The sequence below is a fragment of the Apteryx rowi genome, unplaced genomic scaffold, assembly GCF_003343035.1.
Source record: "Apteryx rowi isolate R43461 unplaced genomic scaffold, aptRow1 scaffold_386, whole genome shotgun sequence".
Taxonomy (NCBI): Eukaryota; Metazoa; Chordata; class Aves; order Apterygiformes; family Apterygidae; genus Apteryx; species Apteryx rowi.
Genome location: NW_020450374.1, coordinates 406,664 through 423,759, shown reverse-complemented (window position 1 = coordinate 423,759; position 17,096 = coordinate 406,664). Strand labels below are relative to the sequence as shown.

General features: G+C 41.2%; 1 protein-coding gene across 1 annotated transcript in view; it reads right to left on the bottom strand.

Annotated features, from left to right (window-relative positions):
- FLT3 (fms related tyrosine kinase 3) overlaps positions 1-15,608 on the bottom strand; it is a 37,762-nt gene extending 22,154 nt beyond the window's left edge. Inside the window, exons 1-8 of the mRNA XM_026074328.1 lie at positions 15,568-15,608; positions 11,652-11,776; positions 8,428-8,630; positions 7,500-7,615; positions 5,018-5,135; positions 3,904-4,055; positions 3,203-3,342; positions 2,968-3,121 (exon numbers count right to left, since the gene is read on the bottom strand). Of these exons, the coding sequence (XP_025930113.1) occupies positions 2,968-3,121; positions 3,203-3,342; positions 3,904-4,055; positions 5,018-5,135; positions 7,500-7,615; positions 8,428-8,630; positions 11,652-11,776; positions 15,568-15,604 (1,045 nt within the window). The 5' untranslated portion in view covers positions 15,605-15,608. The remainder of the gene's footprint in view (positions 1-2,967; positions 3,122-3,202; positions 3,343-3,903; positions 4,056-5,017; positions 5,136-7,499; positions 7,616-8,427; positions 8,631-11,651; positions 11,777-15,567) is intronic.
- Between the last annotated feature and the right edge of the window lie 1,488 nt (positions 15,609-17,096).

Genomic DNA, 17,096 nt, shown 5'->3' with positions numbered 1-17,096 from the left:
TAAACAAAATGAGATAAGTTGGTGAAATATCAAGTAGCAAAGAGTAAACCAGAGCTGTCTGGCTGCAGGGCATTATTAGGCATTAGAAGACCACCTGTAAATGTAGTTATGTTGGCCAAACTCCTTAGGCAATGCAGAGTAAGCCAAGCAGACAAGGTTTTCTCTTTGTAAAGTTACATTACCACCATTCCCAGTGAAGCTATGGCTGCTGACTCATGGACAGTGATGGTTTAAAGTTAGGGCAAAGTGGTTATGACTTCTGCCTGTCCAGCCAGTGGTCATTTCAGAGACTGCTACCCTATGATAAGAACAACTGAATGAAACTCATATCACTGCTGAAAGTGAATCTGGAGTGTTAGCACAAATCAACACCAACAAAGGGTTTCATTAGTACATTAGGCTAAAAGCTGTGATGGATCTGAAGTGTTGCACATGATGTCCCCTTATAACTTTGGAGAGAGAAGCACAGCTGATAGCTAGGCATGGCAATATTCCCCCACAGCAGTCTACCATGTAAGCCAATAAACTGATTTTTTTCATCAGCAAAGCCAATGAACACTCACAGGTTTTGTTGGCATAAGGCATTTTAGGGAGGGTACAGAAAATCACCATGGTATCCTAGTCAAAAAAGTTAAGAAGACAAAATTGTATGCTGCTGCCTAAGAAAGACATAGTACATGTAATTTCCAACCCCTTCAGTTATAAATGACATCACTCAGAAATATAACCCTCCAGGGAGAGAGATTCAAACATCCCCCATCAATATGATACCTACTCAAGCTGATAGTTTAGTAGGGATCCAAGAAGCCAGTATGTCTGAGCTATGGTCACTAATATGAAGAAAGAGGAGGATTTTGCCCTATCTCTGCACAACCCCCTCCCACTTACCCTCCTGTTTGCTAAGAAACTGTGTGTAGAAAACATGGCCAGGTATCATACTTGGCTACCGTGAATTGCTACAGAAGTTCCTGCTCTGTAGTAGGCAGAAGCTGAAAAGAGGATATTGCACTGTGAAACTCAACTCTGGAGAGACTGGGGTAAGTATTCTCACTTCCTATCACTGCCTAGCTTAGGTGTTGTAAACTCAAAGGTCAACTACATCGAGGGTCAAACGTGTGGTGAGTGCCTCAGAAAGCTCAGTTTTTGAGGCTGTACACCCTGACTCCTTGCACGCCACTCAGAGACCTAGTCACTGTGCCTAGTTTAGCAGCTTGGCCCTGACTACAAGTTTCTTTTTTATGTCTTATTTCCAGACATTGGGAAAGGTCTGGAAACGATATGTTTAGTATATTATATTATTTTTTATCTGAGAAACAAGGTTTGCTGCTGATACCGGTCTGGACTAAATTAAATACTACTTGCTTTTAAATTAATATTTTACCTAAACAGAATGAAGTTTTCTTTGGTTTGCTTTTGATTTTGTAAATTATAAGGACTTTTGTAGCTTGGTGCTAAGAAAATAGTTCCCTTCGGTGCCTGGAAAGTAGAAGATGTGGAACAACCAGTAACACTGGAGTTATTTTCTCTATAGTTTCAGGTTTTCCTTCATATCTGTCTCAGCTGTAGCCACACTTTTGTATAGCAGTTTGCTAGTTCTGTCATCACTAGCTATTCATAATCTCTGTGCGCTTCTATAATTAACACAAATGTTTGGATTTTTTTCTGTTATTGGTTCCATAGTTAGTGAGCTAGAATTCTTTCCCAGATATACTTTTCCATAAATAATTTGACTTGCCAAACTCAAACGGCCACTTGTCAGTTTTTCCTTCTCCATAAGAAGAAATGGTGCTTTCTCTGGATCCCATTTTTCAGGGTTTTGTGAGAGAGTGATCCCACCTCAAGCAACATTGCAATTATTTGGTTCCTTCCCAGGTCAGGCCTGATACAGATCTGTCCTCTCATGTATTACAGTAACTAGCATATGAAAGGACCCTACAAAACTGCAGAGCAGGGGATAGAGGACTGCAAGACCCTCTGCATTACCTCAGCCCTGCTGAGGGAACAGCACAGGTGGGGTGGAAGTGCCTGTATGTGAGCGTAAAGGGATATGTAGTGGGAGCAAGTGGTGAGGAGGCAACTGAGGCCATGGCTACAACTTTTCAAAACCCACTTGCACTACTAGAGTTATAACAGGACAGTCCTGTCTCACGTTACTTGACACCAGTCATTGCTCGTTCCAGACTGTGGACAGACTAATACATGGAGCATTAATAGATGAAAATGCAGGGCAGGTCAAGCATTTTATATCCTTGACCAACTCCTGAAAATGTGTTTTCTGCAGTGTTTTRCCTCTGGTTGTTTTTATCTGTGCTGTAGCTGCCTACATATGAGTTGGTGGCCTTAGATACCTTCGGAGAGGAGAGCCACTTGCAGGGCACAAGTGGCCTCAGCCCAAAGAGAGGTGTGAAGAAGGGCAGAATGGCACAGTGACGGGACCTTGTTGTGTCCAGGAACCCCCAGGGAGCTCCCAGCCACACACTCCTGGGGATGCTGGAGTTACGTACAGAAATGTGAGGAAAATCCCAGCCTGTGTTTCTAGAAATAACAAGTGGCCTCAGCCCAAAGAGAGGTGTGAAGAAGGGCAGAATGGCACAGTGACGGGACCTTGTTGTGTCCAGGAACCCCCAGGGAGCTCCCAGCCACACACTCCTGGGGATGCTGGAGTTACGTACAGAAATGTGAGGAAAATCCCAGCCTGTGTTTCTAGAAATAACATTGAAAGAATCACTAGTCTTCCAAATAGTGACATTTCAGTTCACTTCTAAAAGTATCATCTTCAGGTACCTGAATAACTCAGTTGAGATTAATCTCTTGGCTTCCCTAGACTTCCAGTAAGTGGAAATAGGATTTTATCTTAGAAATCAATATAAACATATGCTGCATACATGCAAGAAAAGAACTGACACACTGAAAACAAAGCAAAACAACCAACCATGGGACAAAATTAACACTTGGGGTTGGAATTACCTAAAACTGTAATCAGAGCGGTTTGATTTGGATGTACTGTAGAAGAACAGGTGTAATGTCCACTATCGTTTCTTCCTGCTGCTGAAGCAAAGGCATACTGAATCCGAACCGCCGAGTGATCTGTTTGATATTCTAATCCTTCAAAACGGCGATCCTAGTTTTCAACAGAGGTTTGCATTTAATCAGTTGTTAGTGCTCAATAATACATATTTTAAAATAAGCCTTGTCTTCTTACCTGCTGTAGTTCTTTGTTTTCAAATGATAATTTAATTCTGAACCTGTAATTAGGATAAACAGCTCTGCATCTGATCAGCAATGGTTCTCCAACTTTAAGAAGTAATTCAGGTAAAGGTGCTGCATGTCTTTCATTTAAATCTACAAAATGAATACATAACCAGTGAAACAACAACTGCTACTCTCTCTGGAAAAATACTTATTTAGATCAAGATTTTTTCTTCCAACTCTATCTATTACTATATTGTAAAGATACTTAGATGTTGGAAAATTACTCACTAAACATGAAATCAGTAAATTTGGTGGATTTAAATGACTCAGACCAAATGTTTACAAGCTGTCTGTAGGGCACAGTTCAGCCCAGGTCAGGTTTATAAAAAGACAAACAAGCCAGCATTTACATATTTTAAGAACATTTTGAAATGCATTTCACTGCCAGGTAGTCCCAAAAGCATGTGAAAAAAATATCACAGGTGCTTAGAAAATGTAGAAGGGCAAGGTATTTTTTACAGGGATCACAAATAGCTATTAGAATTTAGGATTTAAATGTGAGACAGAGCAATCATATTCACTGCTAGATAGATTTGTTCCAGTGATTACAAATGAATAGCTTGGTCTGGGAAGCTTACTCAGATGAGTAGTGCAACTACCTTCAACGGCAGGATCCAGCTCATATGAAAGTAAACCTTAGAGGGAAGTTACCTATTGTAAACAGGCTGGTGCATTCTCTGCCCAGCTCATTAACTGCACAGCACCATATGTATGTTTGAAATAATTCATCCTCATGTAATCCATGTTGTACCTTCAGTATGCCATGTATTTCCCCAGTTTCTTCGTGCATTTTGTTAGGGCAACTGGAATTACAAGCATAATTATTCATTGACTCATTTGGTGAAGCTCAAACAAATGAATCTGATAAATCTCCAAGCCATGAGAATATGCAAACAATAGTGGGAAAACTGGATCTTACATAGCTGAATAAAAAGGAACTAGGAAAGGTGAAGATAAGAGAATAAAAATATCACAGCTGTGGAATGAATGAAGATAATTTAGGCAGCAGAATGAGTTGAATGACCTGAATATGCTCAGACTGGCTCACAAACAGGTAATTCTATGGCTGTAATCTGGAAAATAGTGAAATCATAGGTTGGGCTTTCACACTACACCTCTGAATTCCTGATGGTGGGGGCTACTGCAAATGCAGTGGCCTTATGTGATCCAGATCCTCAAACTGCCACACTGCAGAGAAAAGCACCATCTATAGCCACCAAACACACTCAAGACTGTCTTATTTGAGCTTATTTGCTGCTTATTTGAGCATATTCCCACTCATAATACAACCAATTGTATGTGTAAACATAATGGAACAATCATTTAGCTAGGAAAAATATGTTTTCTTGTAACATCTCCACAGGTCTAAGGCACTCATATTTCAAAAAAATGTGAAAAACTATAGGGGAATGAGATACATTTGATTTGCTTTGGTGATATCAAAATACTAGAATCTGGAATAACTTTTTCCAAGTGAAGAGCTGAAAGTTTCAAAAAAAGCACAACAGCCAACCTTTCTAAAAAAAATATGCTGCAGCACTCCAAAAGTGAGTCATGCAGACACAGGTTTTCAAACAGCACATGGGTGTGCAACCTAGCAGAGCTCACTGCATGCTTCCCCCCAAAACCTGACCCAATAGCTCTTCTTCAATTATCTAGTCAAACCACTAGGCACACTAAAGAGTACAAAGCTTCCCCCTTCTTATTCAGGAGATGGTAAGCTTTCAATCATGAGCTTCAATAAGCAAATAAATACATGCCTTACCTCTTTTCAGGTGTTTTGCAAAATATCCACTCCAAAGATGGCTGGGGGTAGCTCTCCGATATGCACTGTATAGCATCTAATTTTTCATTTTTCCTGAAATAGGGTTTCCCTGGTTTCTCTGTTAAGAATCATGCAAATGTTTAAGAACTGCTGAAATAGTTTTGAAACAGAATGTTTTGCTCAGTAAATAGTACATTAATTGACATGGTTGTAATTTATTTCATGCGATTTCAGTGCTCAGGGAAAATAAAATTATTCTGCCCTAGGGATATTGTGGGTTAGTCTTAGAAACTTCTCAGCCTGGATTGTTAAATATACAGCTTCCCTGATATCAAAGGCCTGCCTCTATACAACAGAGGGTCATCCTGAGGCTGATACTCAAGGTGTTAATTTGCTGTGGCTCCTATTCACTTCACTGGGCAGGAGTGCACACACCTTTAGAAATCACATCTGTTGAGACTGCAAAATGGGATCATTACATGCTACTCAGTCAGATCAGATACACAATGGAAAAGCAAGAGGCGATAACGACTTTTGATAATTAGCAGACTTTTCCATCTTGTATCCATAAGCTGGAGGTGAAAAGTTTCCTAGACCACTCCCAGTCCTCTGACCCTGTCAGACTCATATTTGAGCTAAATATAAAAATTTAACACTTTAAAACTGCTAAAGATCTGACTTAAAATGAAAACTACCGATTTTATTTTAAAGTTGGCGTACAATGAAATTACAATTTTCACCAAGAAGACTCACATTTTCTTTGGATTCATAGTTTCATTGCCTAAAAGGTGACATGCAAAGGCAACAATAACACTTTTGGCTTTTGAATTTCTTTGTTTATCACTAATAAACTGGGCCTAGAAGGTATTTTTCAGCTGTAGAGATTCACATCTCATGTAGCCTGAAGGACTTGATGACAGATGGAATTATGATATTAGATTCACAGAAGCAAAGAGAATGAAATCCAAACAATTGATATGGAAAAGATCTTTACCAAGACTGTTCTGAACTATTTTGCTTGCACATGTAGTAACACTTTTTACTTCTGAAGGCTCACTGATACGGTAGAGAAGGTACATTTTTGATAAACACTAACACCCTGTCCCCTCAGTAAAGTTGTTAAAATTGTAATCAAGGCATACAATAGGCCTTCAAATAAAACAAAGAGACACTGGAGGTGACACTTCTAACACTTGAGCAAGAAAAAAATCAAGCACAAATGCCTTAAAAACAAATAAAGAAGGAATGAAAAACTTTGATTATTGACACTTTATTAAAAACAAGGCAAGTTATGATGTTTGTTGTTAAACCTGTCTCTCTTGAAGGGTTTGGTCCTAATTACTTTGCCAGGCTTTTAGCTGTTTGGAGTTTTTTTTTTCCTTTGAAAATTATTTAAATTTTTTGAATTTTATTTTAAATTTGGCTATTTACAGGCAAAGAATATGGTATTTCTCCTCTTTAAAAAATATGTCTATATATGTGTCTTTTTTGTTCTAAGTTCTTGGACACCCCTACTTAGAAAGAGAAGACTGAACTTTGTTGTGGGAGTTGCCTTTGTGTCAGAGATGTCTCTTGTGTGGTCCTTAAAAAAATTCAACTAAACTTGCACACGCTGTGAGCCTTTCAAAAAGTCACACCTAACACATGCTCTGCCACGACTTTCTGAGTTCAGCAGTTAAAATATGAACTTCTCGTGCACCCTTGTGCTGAGCAGCTGCAGTGCAGATGCACTTTACCGCTAAAACCAGAAAGGACATGCCAGCCCAGGCTGCAAGGGAAAAACCAGACAGCTCTACTGGCTGCCCTGTGCCGTGAGTAAACCCTGGCGCTGAGCAGAGGGACCATGTCTCTCCCGTTTCCCCAGTCTCTTGCCGGCCCAAAGAAGTGTGAACGGAAAGGCTGTGCCAGAAATGCAGAGAGGAGAAGTGGTGGGGTGGGACAAAGTGGGACCCAGAGCGCTGGAAGCCAGAAAATAAACAGAATGGTTTAATCTGATATGGAGAAAAGCCCAGCCAACAATACGGGAAAAAATAGGTTAAGATGCAAGCAAACAAATCTAGCCCGCAGCATTTGAGAGCATGCAAAAGTCACCCTTGATTTGTCCCTTTTGGCACAGAGTGAAATCTTGCATAGGAGAGAAGGGGACTGATGCACATTTACATCTTTATTTGCTCATTTGCATGTTTTATTGACTAGTGGAAGTTGGCTCTCATGCGGTAACTCAATCTGTGGTTTTTGACTTCAGTCTCTCAAGACAGCTCCAAGTCCTATGCAAATCTAGGAAGATGAGGTACTCATGCTTGAAATGCAGCATGCGAGAGAAGTGGCACACAATGTGGGAAGCAAAAGGCAGAGACAAGGGGGCTTGGGGAAGACAGAAGACTTATAAAGAAAAGAGGGAGCTTCAGTGCTTTAAGTGAACTCCAACCTCTCCCTTTGAACTTGCTGATGGAGTGACTCCTTTCTTCTGAGATATACTTACTTCGGACAAGAACAGTAAATATTATTGTGTAATTACTGTTTTCGCTTATGACCGAGAGAGTGTGTTTTCCAGCTTGGGTTTCTCTTATTTGGGAAAAAGCCAAGGATGTAACATATCTATAAAACAGAAAATAAAGTTGTATTTGTTATCTAGAAGGCAGTATGCAGAAGATAGATACAATGAAATAGTTGGCATTGTGCTTGGCAGCATGAAAATACCAATCAGAGATACTAGTATTCACTGTTTACATACTGTCCTTCAACCAAAAGTGTTTTCATGTATCACCCTATACAAGCAGCACTTAGGAACTTACCACCACTGGTACCTAAGCACACGCTGAGCTGTCCTCGAGATGGATGGATTTCCTGAGCTTAGGACAGCTGACGAGAGCTACAGGGAAATGCTTTATCTACAATCCCATCCTACATGTCCTGCTGCGGGAGGGAATAATCTGGCCTTGGGTTTCACTTCAGTTGTTTGGTTGCGAGAACTGGGATACTGCTGCTGGTGCTGTTACTGATCTGCAGTGTGACCCTGCCAAGTCATATAACTCTCCATGCTTCAGTTTCTTTGACTTTAAAATCAAGATATTTGCCTCACATGCATACTGCAAAGCTTGGATTGATCAATGCCAATAAGTCCCTGGAGATACCCACTGCATGATGCAAAATAAATTAAAAGAATGAGTTTATTTCAAACTATTCTAACTTTAAGGTTCTTATGTGTAGATGCTGTGTGTATATATATTTACATGACAATCAGCAAAGAGCAGCCCAGTGACAATAGTTAAGAAAGACGAGAAGTTTTAAGAAAATAATGTATAACAGGATATTAAACACAGAGAGAGTCCCACAGAAAATATCCTATTTGCATCCTAGAAGAAATGATCTCTTTAAGGCTTTTTGATTCAGTACATCCCTTGACTTACCGGTTCTCCGAGTCCAGTGAGGGTTTACAAGCTTGTTTGTCTTTAAAGAACCAAAGGCATGAAATGATCTCTGAAATGTTCATTATCACTCTCAATTCAATATCTTCAAACACATTGACTTCCACATTTTTAGTCGGTTCATAGATGTTCTCTGTTCCTTGAGAATTCAAATAACAACCAAGATCTTCCAAAATATTAGAAATCTGTAATGCAAGAAGACAGATTGCTATGTACTTGGTAGTAAATAGGGTTTTTTTTTTTTTTTTTCATATCTAAATATTTTCAAAGGATGCTTTTCTGGAAAAAGCCTTCATAAATTAGTAATGCCCCCTAATGCCCAAATCACATCAGGATATATCGCATGAGGATAAAATTACTACTCTAAATAGAAATTATACTAACAGTAACATCTCCATCATACTTCCCTTTCTGTTTTCATTTCTACTCTCTAACTTATTTAACAAATATGTTCAATTCTACTACATGAAGAAACACTGTAGGATTCCTGTTGAATTAGTTCATTCTGCTTTGCAGACAGATGTCACAGAACAACTCCAGCCAGGAACATGATCATTTCGCTTAGTGAAATAGGCTGTCCTTTACTATCATTTTTATTTCCTTTCATGTAGAACCATAAGAAGAGACAGAGAACAACTATACTATATTTAGTTGGAGGCCTGTAGCTAGCGGTGTCCCCCAGGGGTCAATACTGGGTCCAGCCCTGTTCAACTTCTTCATCAGTGACCTGGATGAAGGGACAGAGTGCACCCTCAGCAAGTTTGCCGACGATACAAAACTGGGAGGAGTGGCTGATACCCCAGAGGACTGTGCTGCCATTCAGAGAGAYTTGGACAGGCTGGAGAGGTGGGCGGAGAGGAACCTCATGAAGTTCAACAAAGGCAAGTGCAGGGTCCTGCACCTGGGGAAGAATAACCCCATGTACCAGGACAGGCTGGGGGCTGACCTGCTGGAAAGCAGCTCTGTGGAGAAGGACCTGGGAGTGCTGGTGGACACCAAGTTAAGTATGAGGCAGCAATGTGCCCTTGTGGCCAAGAAGGCCAATGGTATCCTGGGSTGCATSAGRAAGAGTGTTGCCAGCAGGTCGAGGGAGGTGATCCTCCCCCTCTACTCAGCCCTGGTGAGGCCACATCTGGAGTACTGCGTCCAGTTCTGGGCTCCCCAGTACGAGAGACATGGCACTACTGGAAAGAGTCTGGTGTAGGGCTACAAAGATGATTAGGGGACTGGAGCATCTCCCCTATGAAGAAATGCTGAGAGAGCTGGGCCTGTTTAGCCTGGAGAAGAGAAGGCTGAGAGGAGATCTTATCAACGTGTACAAGTATCTGAAGGGAGGGTGTCAAGAGGATGGGGCCAGACTCTTGTCAGTGGTGCCCAGCAACAGGACAAGAGGCAACGGGCGCAAACTGAACCACAGGAAGTTCCATCTGAATACGAGGAAAAACTTCTTTCCTGCAAGGGTGCCAGAGCACTGGAACAGGTTGCCCAGAGAGGTGGTGGAGTCTCCTTCTCTGGAGATATTCAAAACCCGCTTGGACGCGATCCTGTGCAATGTGCTCTAGGTGACGCTGCTTGAAGAGGGGGGTTGGACTAGATGATGTCCAGAGGTCCCTTCCAACCTCAACCATTCTGTGATTCTATACTATAATTTTTTTTTGAGACTTCAAACAAAAGGCAGGGCCAGAATATTTTTTTAGCATCCTGCTGCATGTCATTGTGACATCTGGCTACAATGTCCCTCAACTTTGGGTATGCTTTACCAGGTACACAAAGTGTAGGCTGGTAGCGTTCACACATTTCGTTTCCTTACTATCATATATGGCTAAAGGAAAATTGCAAGCAAGAAGAGAATATTCTACAATCATTCTGAAAACCACTGAGGGACAACTGAGTCTCTAGGCTTAGCCTGAGCAAAAAGTGGCATGTAAATAGCTTCATCTGAAGAGCAGCCCTAAAAACTCTCCGTTACCAGGAGGGTGAAATGTATCTGGTGTAAGTTTATGAAAGGATCCAGTTCATTTCCTCCTATGCCCCACACTGTGCTTGGCCTCTTGGCAGTGAGAGTAATGAGGAAATGGTATGATTATGGTTCTGCTCATTCCTTGCTCCTTCTTTTTCCCCTTGTTTGATCTAACAAGTTTCTAGGGGTACAGCCTTATTCTGTATTGCCAGATACAAGGAAAGCACAGTCTTCCCTGGTGTACAAAATAGAAATAACACATTAGGAATTAGGTGGTTGGAAAGTGGAAAAGTATTTTACACAGACAAGATCATGAAAGCTGGTGAAATACTGCATAAAGCACCATACCTCCAGTGGAAGAAATATGTAAAATGACAGAAATAGAACTGTCAGTCCAGAGAAAGCCAGGAGATGTTCATGCATATGGCTACGATGGGAGAGACTGTATTATGTTCTTACATTTAAAAGACCATCGGCACAGCCGGCGGGTAGGGGTTGGGGGGAATCTAACCGCAATACCATGCATTTGTTACTCTGCTTCTTATATATCAGAATTATTGATTATTTGCTCGGAAATGAGAAAGATTTCCTAAGACTGTCTCAGAATACCAGTCCTCAGGAGATATTTTAATTGTAGGTCTCAGTTTCTTGATAATTTAGCTGTACATTGTCTCTTACTGATCTTCTGCCATTTAGAAACTTGGAGTCAGAAGAGAAGAATGAAATTTCTTATTTGATTACCTATGTAGCTTTAGTGTCTAAGCCTAGGTTTAGCTCAGGTAGGGATTTCTGAGGGTGTGGTGGTGGGAAGAAAGCTTCCCAGCCATCCTTAGCAGCTGTGGCAAACACACTCCATGTCAAGTATTCRGTTGGGCTGTGTGTGGCCACCAGTTCACATCACGGCCTTCTTAATCCTTGCAAAGCATTCATCTTTTAAATGAATATAGCTTTTTTAATTGATACATTTCCAACAATATTTAGCAGTAATAAGGCATGATGTGAGACAGGACAGCAATTAAAAGATCAGTTTTAGAGAAAACTGATACTTATCTTATTTCTAGTTCAAAAATATTAAATGTAGTATGTATTTCCCTCTAACTTTCTGTAGCCATATTTGACCCAACCCTTTTTATTTTAATTGTGACATCCCCATAGCCTAAAGGTTCAGGGTGTTGTAAGCTTCTGGGAAGGTATTTCTGGAATGGACAGGAATATTTTATAAGCAACTCATTCTCTATTAGTTCACCTTAGGAGATACTGATGTCTCTGGTGTTCTTGAACCTTCATTCTTCTGGCTGATAAATACACATGTAATCTCAGATATATTTTGATTCATTGCAGAAGTGAAAGTTAGTGCTGTCATAACAAGAACTGTAAAACAAAAATAGAAAACAAATATAATCATCTTTATCTCTTTGGTCACGGATAACCATTTTAATAAAAATAAAACACAACAAAACCCTAGAAAGGTTATATGTTTTCAAGAAAAGGCGAAAGGAGTGCATAGTTATATTATGTGCGTTTGCACACTCTGCTTTTGTGTATTGAAACTGTGTGAAAAAGCTATGCAGAGAACCTCTCAAAAGCATACTGTTTAGAAGTATGTCTCATAAAATATTGCAGAAAATGTCTAAAGATGAAAAACTTCTATGTGTTATGAAAGCTCATTTAGAAACCAGCCTACAAATCACAGGCTCCCTCTTGCAGCTCTTTCTGCAGCCAAATCTCAGACAGGGCCCTGTGAAGCCAGGCAGACACTGGTTAGATGCTCCTTCCCTTGAGCGGTCATTCACAGCCTTGGGCTGTTTCACTGCCAGGAAGCAAACAAGGTAGCAATGCCCACTCTTTTGAGGAAAGCAGATACAGAAAGGCGAGGCGGGAGAGTGAGGAAGAATAAGTCTGTGGCCTCTGCCTGCCTTCTCCCTCCTCTCTGCTTTCTTGGTTCTGTCACACCACTGTAGCCTACACAGTCTGGCCAGCTCACTTGGCAGCTACCAGCCTGATTTGCCCTGATGGATGGAGCAGATGTCATTCGCCTTATACATAAGGTGCAGTGTGGAGAAACTTCTGCTGCCTCAAAGGCATAATCTCTCTGGCAGGGCTTCATATGAGCCTTTCTGTAGGGACTGCAGCTTGAAAAGTCATCATTTAGACTTAAAGGAGCAAAACAGTAACCATGCCCCCACTATTGCCTATAAACAAGAAAGAGAGAAGTAAGACTACAGAACTGGCTGGCTAAAATGTGTATGTTTTCTATAAGCCCCTAAAGCCAGCCCGTAACAGTACAAATAAACACTGAATCACAAAATAACATCTCTCTGCTGCTGACTTAAAAAATTCCAGCGCCAGGGTCTTGATATTTTTTCTTTTTTTTCCCTCAGCTCTTGAGATGATTGGATATAGAGCAAGGAGCAGAGTTGAAAGGAGGAAAAAGGTAAATATATCAGGAAGTGCTTGAAGGAAGAAAGTAATGAGACTGCCTCTGCAAGTGATGGACACAGCAGAACTGGAGAAGGAAGAAAAGCATTCCTGCCATCTCTTTGACTTTTGTGCCTACTGGAACTGCTTGAGCTCCAAACAACAGCTCAGACAACCTCTTTCCAGCCTTCCTGGCAAATGTGGCTTAAAACTCAGTCTTTCTCATTCAGGAACCTAGCACAAACTTAATTTTAGATACTTAATGACACTACCCTTCCAGAGTATATACAGTCAATGGAGTACATGTTTTCGCAAACCTCCAAAGAAGGTCCTGTCTGCCTGTGAGTTGATCCTTAAGAAAGGTGTACATGACTCCTTTGTGGAGGCCTTCAAAAGCACATATCTTCCTTCTTTGACTATAAAGATAATGCAGGCACTTCTTGAGGCAGTGAGTGCTGGAAGGCAGCTGAAATGTAGGTATGCATTAGGTGTCCACATACTAGCATACTGTCTATACTAATCATACATACTCCACCGATGCAAGCCAGGTTTCCAGGCTCTCTCTCCAGCCTTTCACTAAATCCTTCTTGGTTCAGCTTGCTCCACTTTGGTTTGTTGCCCACTTTACCTTCCTTCCATTTTAAATCAGTCTGTTTAAATCTAAGAGACTCACAGTCAGGGGCTCAGTTGAAGGAAAACAGACAAGGTCCACTGATTTCAAGGACGCACCAGCTGAAAACAGCTGAAAATATGGCCTCAAAAGTTCAACTCACAGGGCCTATTGAGCAGTCTCTCACTTCAGCTTTCTGATCTGAAAATAGCTTTAGTTTCTGATCGTACAAGTTGAGCCAATTTATCCTTGGCATTACTCTACTTTGCTCACAGCAGTACCTCCTTGCTAGCAGGATGCCTACTGCCTCAGTAGTAAAAGGGGAAGAGAAACTTAAAGATAAAAGCCAATGGGGAAAACATTTTCAGCTAAGATGTAGGCAGAAGCAGACGGATGTAGTAACCAAACTGTGACAGCGACATGCAAACTAGATGTTTGATGAGCTGGCACTGCATCTGTAAAGGAGGGTATGCTGGAGTACATGCTGGAAGGGGGAGTAGTGAAGATCCTGAGAACCTGGTGTATAAGAGAAAACAGGTTTCCTTGTCCTGCTGACTGCTAGAGTTTGACACTGCTGTCCTCTACCTTTACTCCTGTGCACTCCACCATAACACAGGAGACCTGGAGCAAGTCCAGGAAGGCTTTTAGGGTAAGAAAGGATATTTTGAACATGAGATGATTCCAACTGCTTTACAATTAAAAAAAAAAAAGAATGAGGAGATAGGCAGAAGTAGTTACATGAGATGACACTGAGTGGTCTAAACTTGCGTAGGTCTTAGAGAAATATGTTACACTGATCTAGAAGAAAATGAGAACATGCATGAGCCTTACAGCAGAAATGGAATCAAGAATGGAAATATTGAGAAATGGCGACAGCCCGATTCACCATCTTTATTCTTCAGCTGCTAGCTGGCCTGTTCAGATTGCTGTTACTGTCTGCAAGTCAATCATCCTCCCTAAAGCCCAAAGTAAGAACTGCAGAGATATAAAATATTTGTACAGAGCACTGGGCAAAGAATACCAAATTTGTAACATGCATATCTTGCATTGCTGAACTCTATGGAAACTGAAATAGAAACAAATTGCTGCCCCTAAAAAATGTTTATTCATGTCTGCTTTTCTTCTTCATCATCTTTTTATAGGTTATACAAAAGTAAATGCAGTAGGAGAAATCTTGTTCTCACTGAAGTCTGATAAACCTCTAGCAGCCATAAACTCAGGACTTCATCAAGAAGTGTAGGCACATACATGGGGAAATGACCACACAAGTCAAAATGCAGGCTTGCATATAACAGTGCTGGCACTGAGAAGAAAGGTATAAATCTACTGGACAGATATCAAAACAAGATGCTGTATTTTAAGCTAGTTAAGCTGTCAGATGGTCGGCCTAACAGAACTACTTATGCAATTTTATTTTCAAATGGGGCGATGACCAAAGCAGCCTTTGAAAAAGTGAGAAAGTCACTCCAAAATAGATTAATGGTCTAAAGGAAGAACTTATCAAAAGAAGAATAGCTGAGAAACTGGAGCATTTTGAAAGATGAAGAGAGAACCTTTCTCTTCACAGATGCATCTTGTGTATTGTGTTCAGCTCAGTGTGCTTTGTATTTTAAATAGCAATCAAACCTTTCTTAGACACAGAAAAATCTCCCACTCTGCTTTACAGGTCGGGAGATTTACAAAAAGCAAACAAACTATGTTTTGTTTCTTATTTGGCTTCTGATTGTTTTCTCTGGGTGAGAATCTCAGGATCATCTTTCCAAAATCTTCTTCATGATCAGGGAAAGTAGAAATAGTCTTTTTTTTCCAGGAAAGCTACAGTTTTCCCACAGTCATGTGCTGCCAATAACTCAAGGTTTTGAAAAAACCTCACCAAAAGTCTCTAAAAGTGGCACCACAGATGAGCCTGATGCACATGCATTAACTCTGAGAAAACCACACCTTTGCATGTGTGGTCACCCCCACGTCACCTCCAAAGCAGTGGATCCAGAAGACAGAATTTCACTCAATAAAAAAATGACAAAAAACAGAGGGAAGTATGACAGGTAGCAAGAGCTGACCTTAGCTGCCAAATTTCTACCTTTTACCCAAATGTTATTTCTCTCCAGTAAAACTTTATTTTCTCTTTGCTCACCTTTTAGTACACTGTCCTTCCTAGTCTTCTTCATCATTGCAGCTTAAATAATTCCATGGTTCCAAAAAATGCAACTCTCGTGAGAGTTTATTCTCACATGATGATGAGGCAGGGGGTGTCGTTCTGTGTTGCAGAATAATAACCATATTTGAACAAGGTTTAACAAACAAGCTAGGCAACAAGATGCCTCTGATGAAGTTCATGCTAATTGTGATTAGTTGTTGTAATACTAGATGGGATATGTCCAGGTTAGGACTAGTCATTTATCTGGTCTTACCAGTTAATTACAGTAAACATCATGCAAACTGTTTTGATTATTTACAGTCAAGTTCAAGCATGATTGGGATTTGCGAGGAAAAAGAGGTCTATGTAGTGCAATTGCCCTTCAGGAGGATTTAGTGGAAGGGTACAACGAATCTCTGAACTTGAATCACTATCTGAGCAGGAGACCAGTGAGAAGAGAGGAGACAGGGAAGTCATATGTTTTCAGAAATGGCCTAATTAGGCTCTGTGCACTGAATCAAAAATGAGTAAAAAGAAACACTGAGATTGTACAGCATCCAGGAACGCTACAGTCATTTGCCAATCTCGTTTGTTTATAACAGAAAGCATTGACTTGGCATTTGCTAAGAATTATTTCTCCAGCTGGCACCACTCTCTCCGCTATTTTCCCGATCTGAAGCTGTTCAGGCTGTGACATTCGGCGCCGTTTCTTCTCAAGACTTCTGTTGCCAAACTTGCCGCGGAGCCTCTCTCCTGCGAGACTTCCCGCACGCGTTACAGCGGCAAATCCCAGCATCCGTAACACCCCACTTCCCGCAGCCTTGCGCGGCCTCGCCGCCCTCCCGCGGGGCCGCGGCGGCGGTGCGGAGCGGCCGGCGGAGGCGCCGCGGCCCCCGCGAGAGGGAGCTGCCGCCTCGCTGCCGCCCCGCTGCCGCCCCGCTGCCGCCCCGCTGCCGGCGCGGCGAGTGCGGTAGGCGAAAGCTACCGCGCAGCCTGCGACCAAACGCCCTTTGCGCCCTTCTCTGGGACTTGCGTTAGGCAAAAGAATAAAGCACTAAACATACGCTTCGCTCTCTGAAGTACAGGGGTATCTTCCCAGCTAATAACCAACTCAACCAGTTCGGGCTCCTGCTGCTTGCTACGGAGCAGCATTCCTTATTATTATTATTATTATTATTATTATTATTATTATTATTTTATCCTTAGTAAACGAAACATGAATCAAAAATTCCTTGTAAATTCTCTCTTAAATTAATCGAATCACTGATGACAAATAGCTGTTTCTTCCACAGTGGTGTTTTTACCTAGTGGTCTCCAGAAAACATTTTCTGATTTTCTAATGAAAGATGGAAACCTTAAAATATTGACCCTTTCTGTGAAGATCCCACAGCCAGCCTTGCATGGTTCAGATAGGATTCAGACTCATTTCTAATTTGTCCAGTGCAAATGCCAACAAAGGGATCTGTTCATTGACAACTTGTCCACTTTATGTCAACTTCTGTAGTAAAACTCACTGCTTCTCCCTA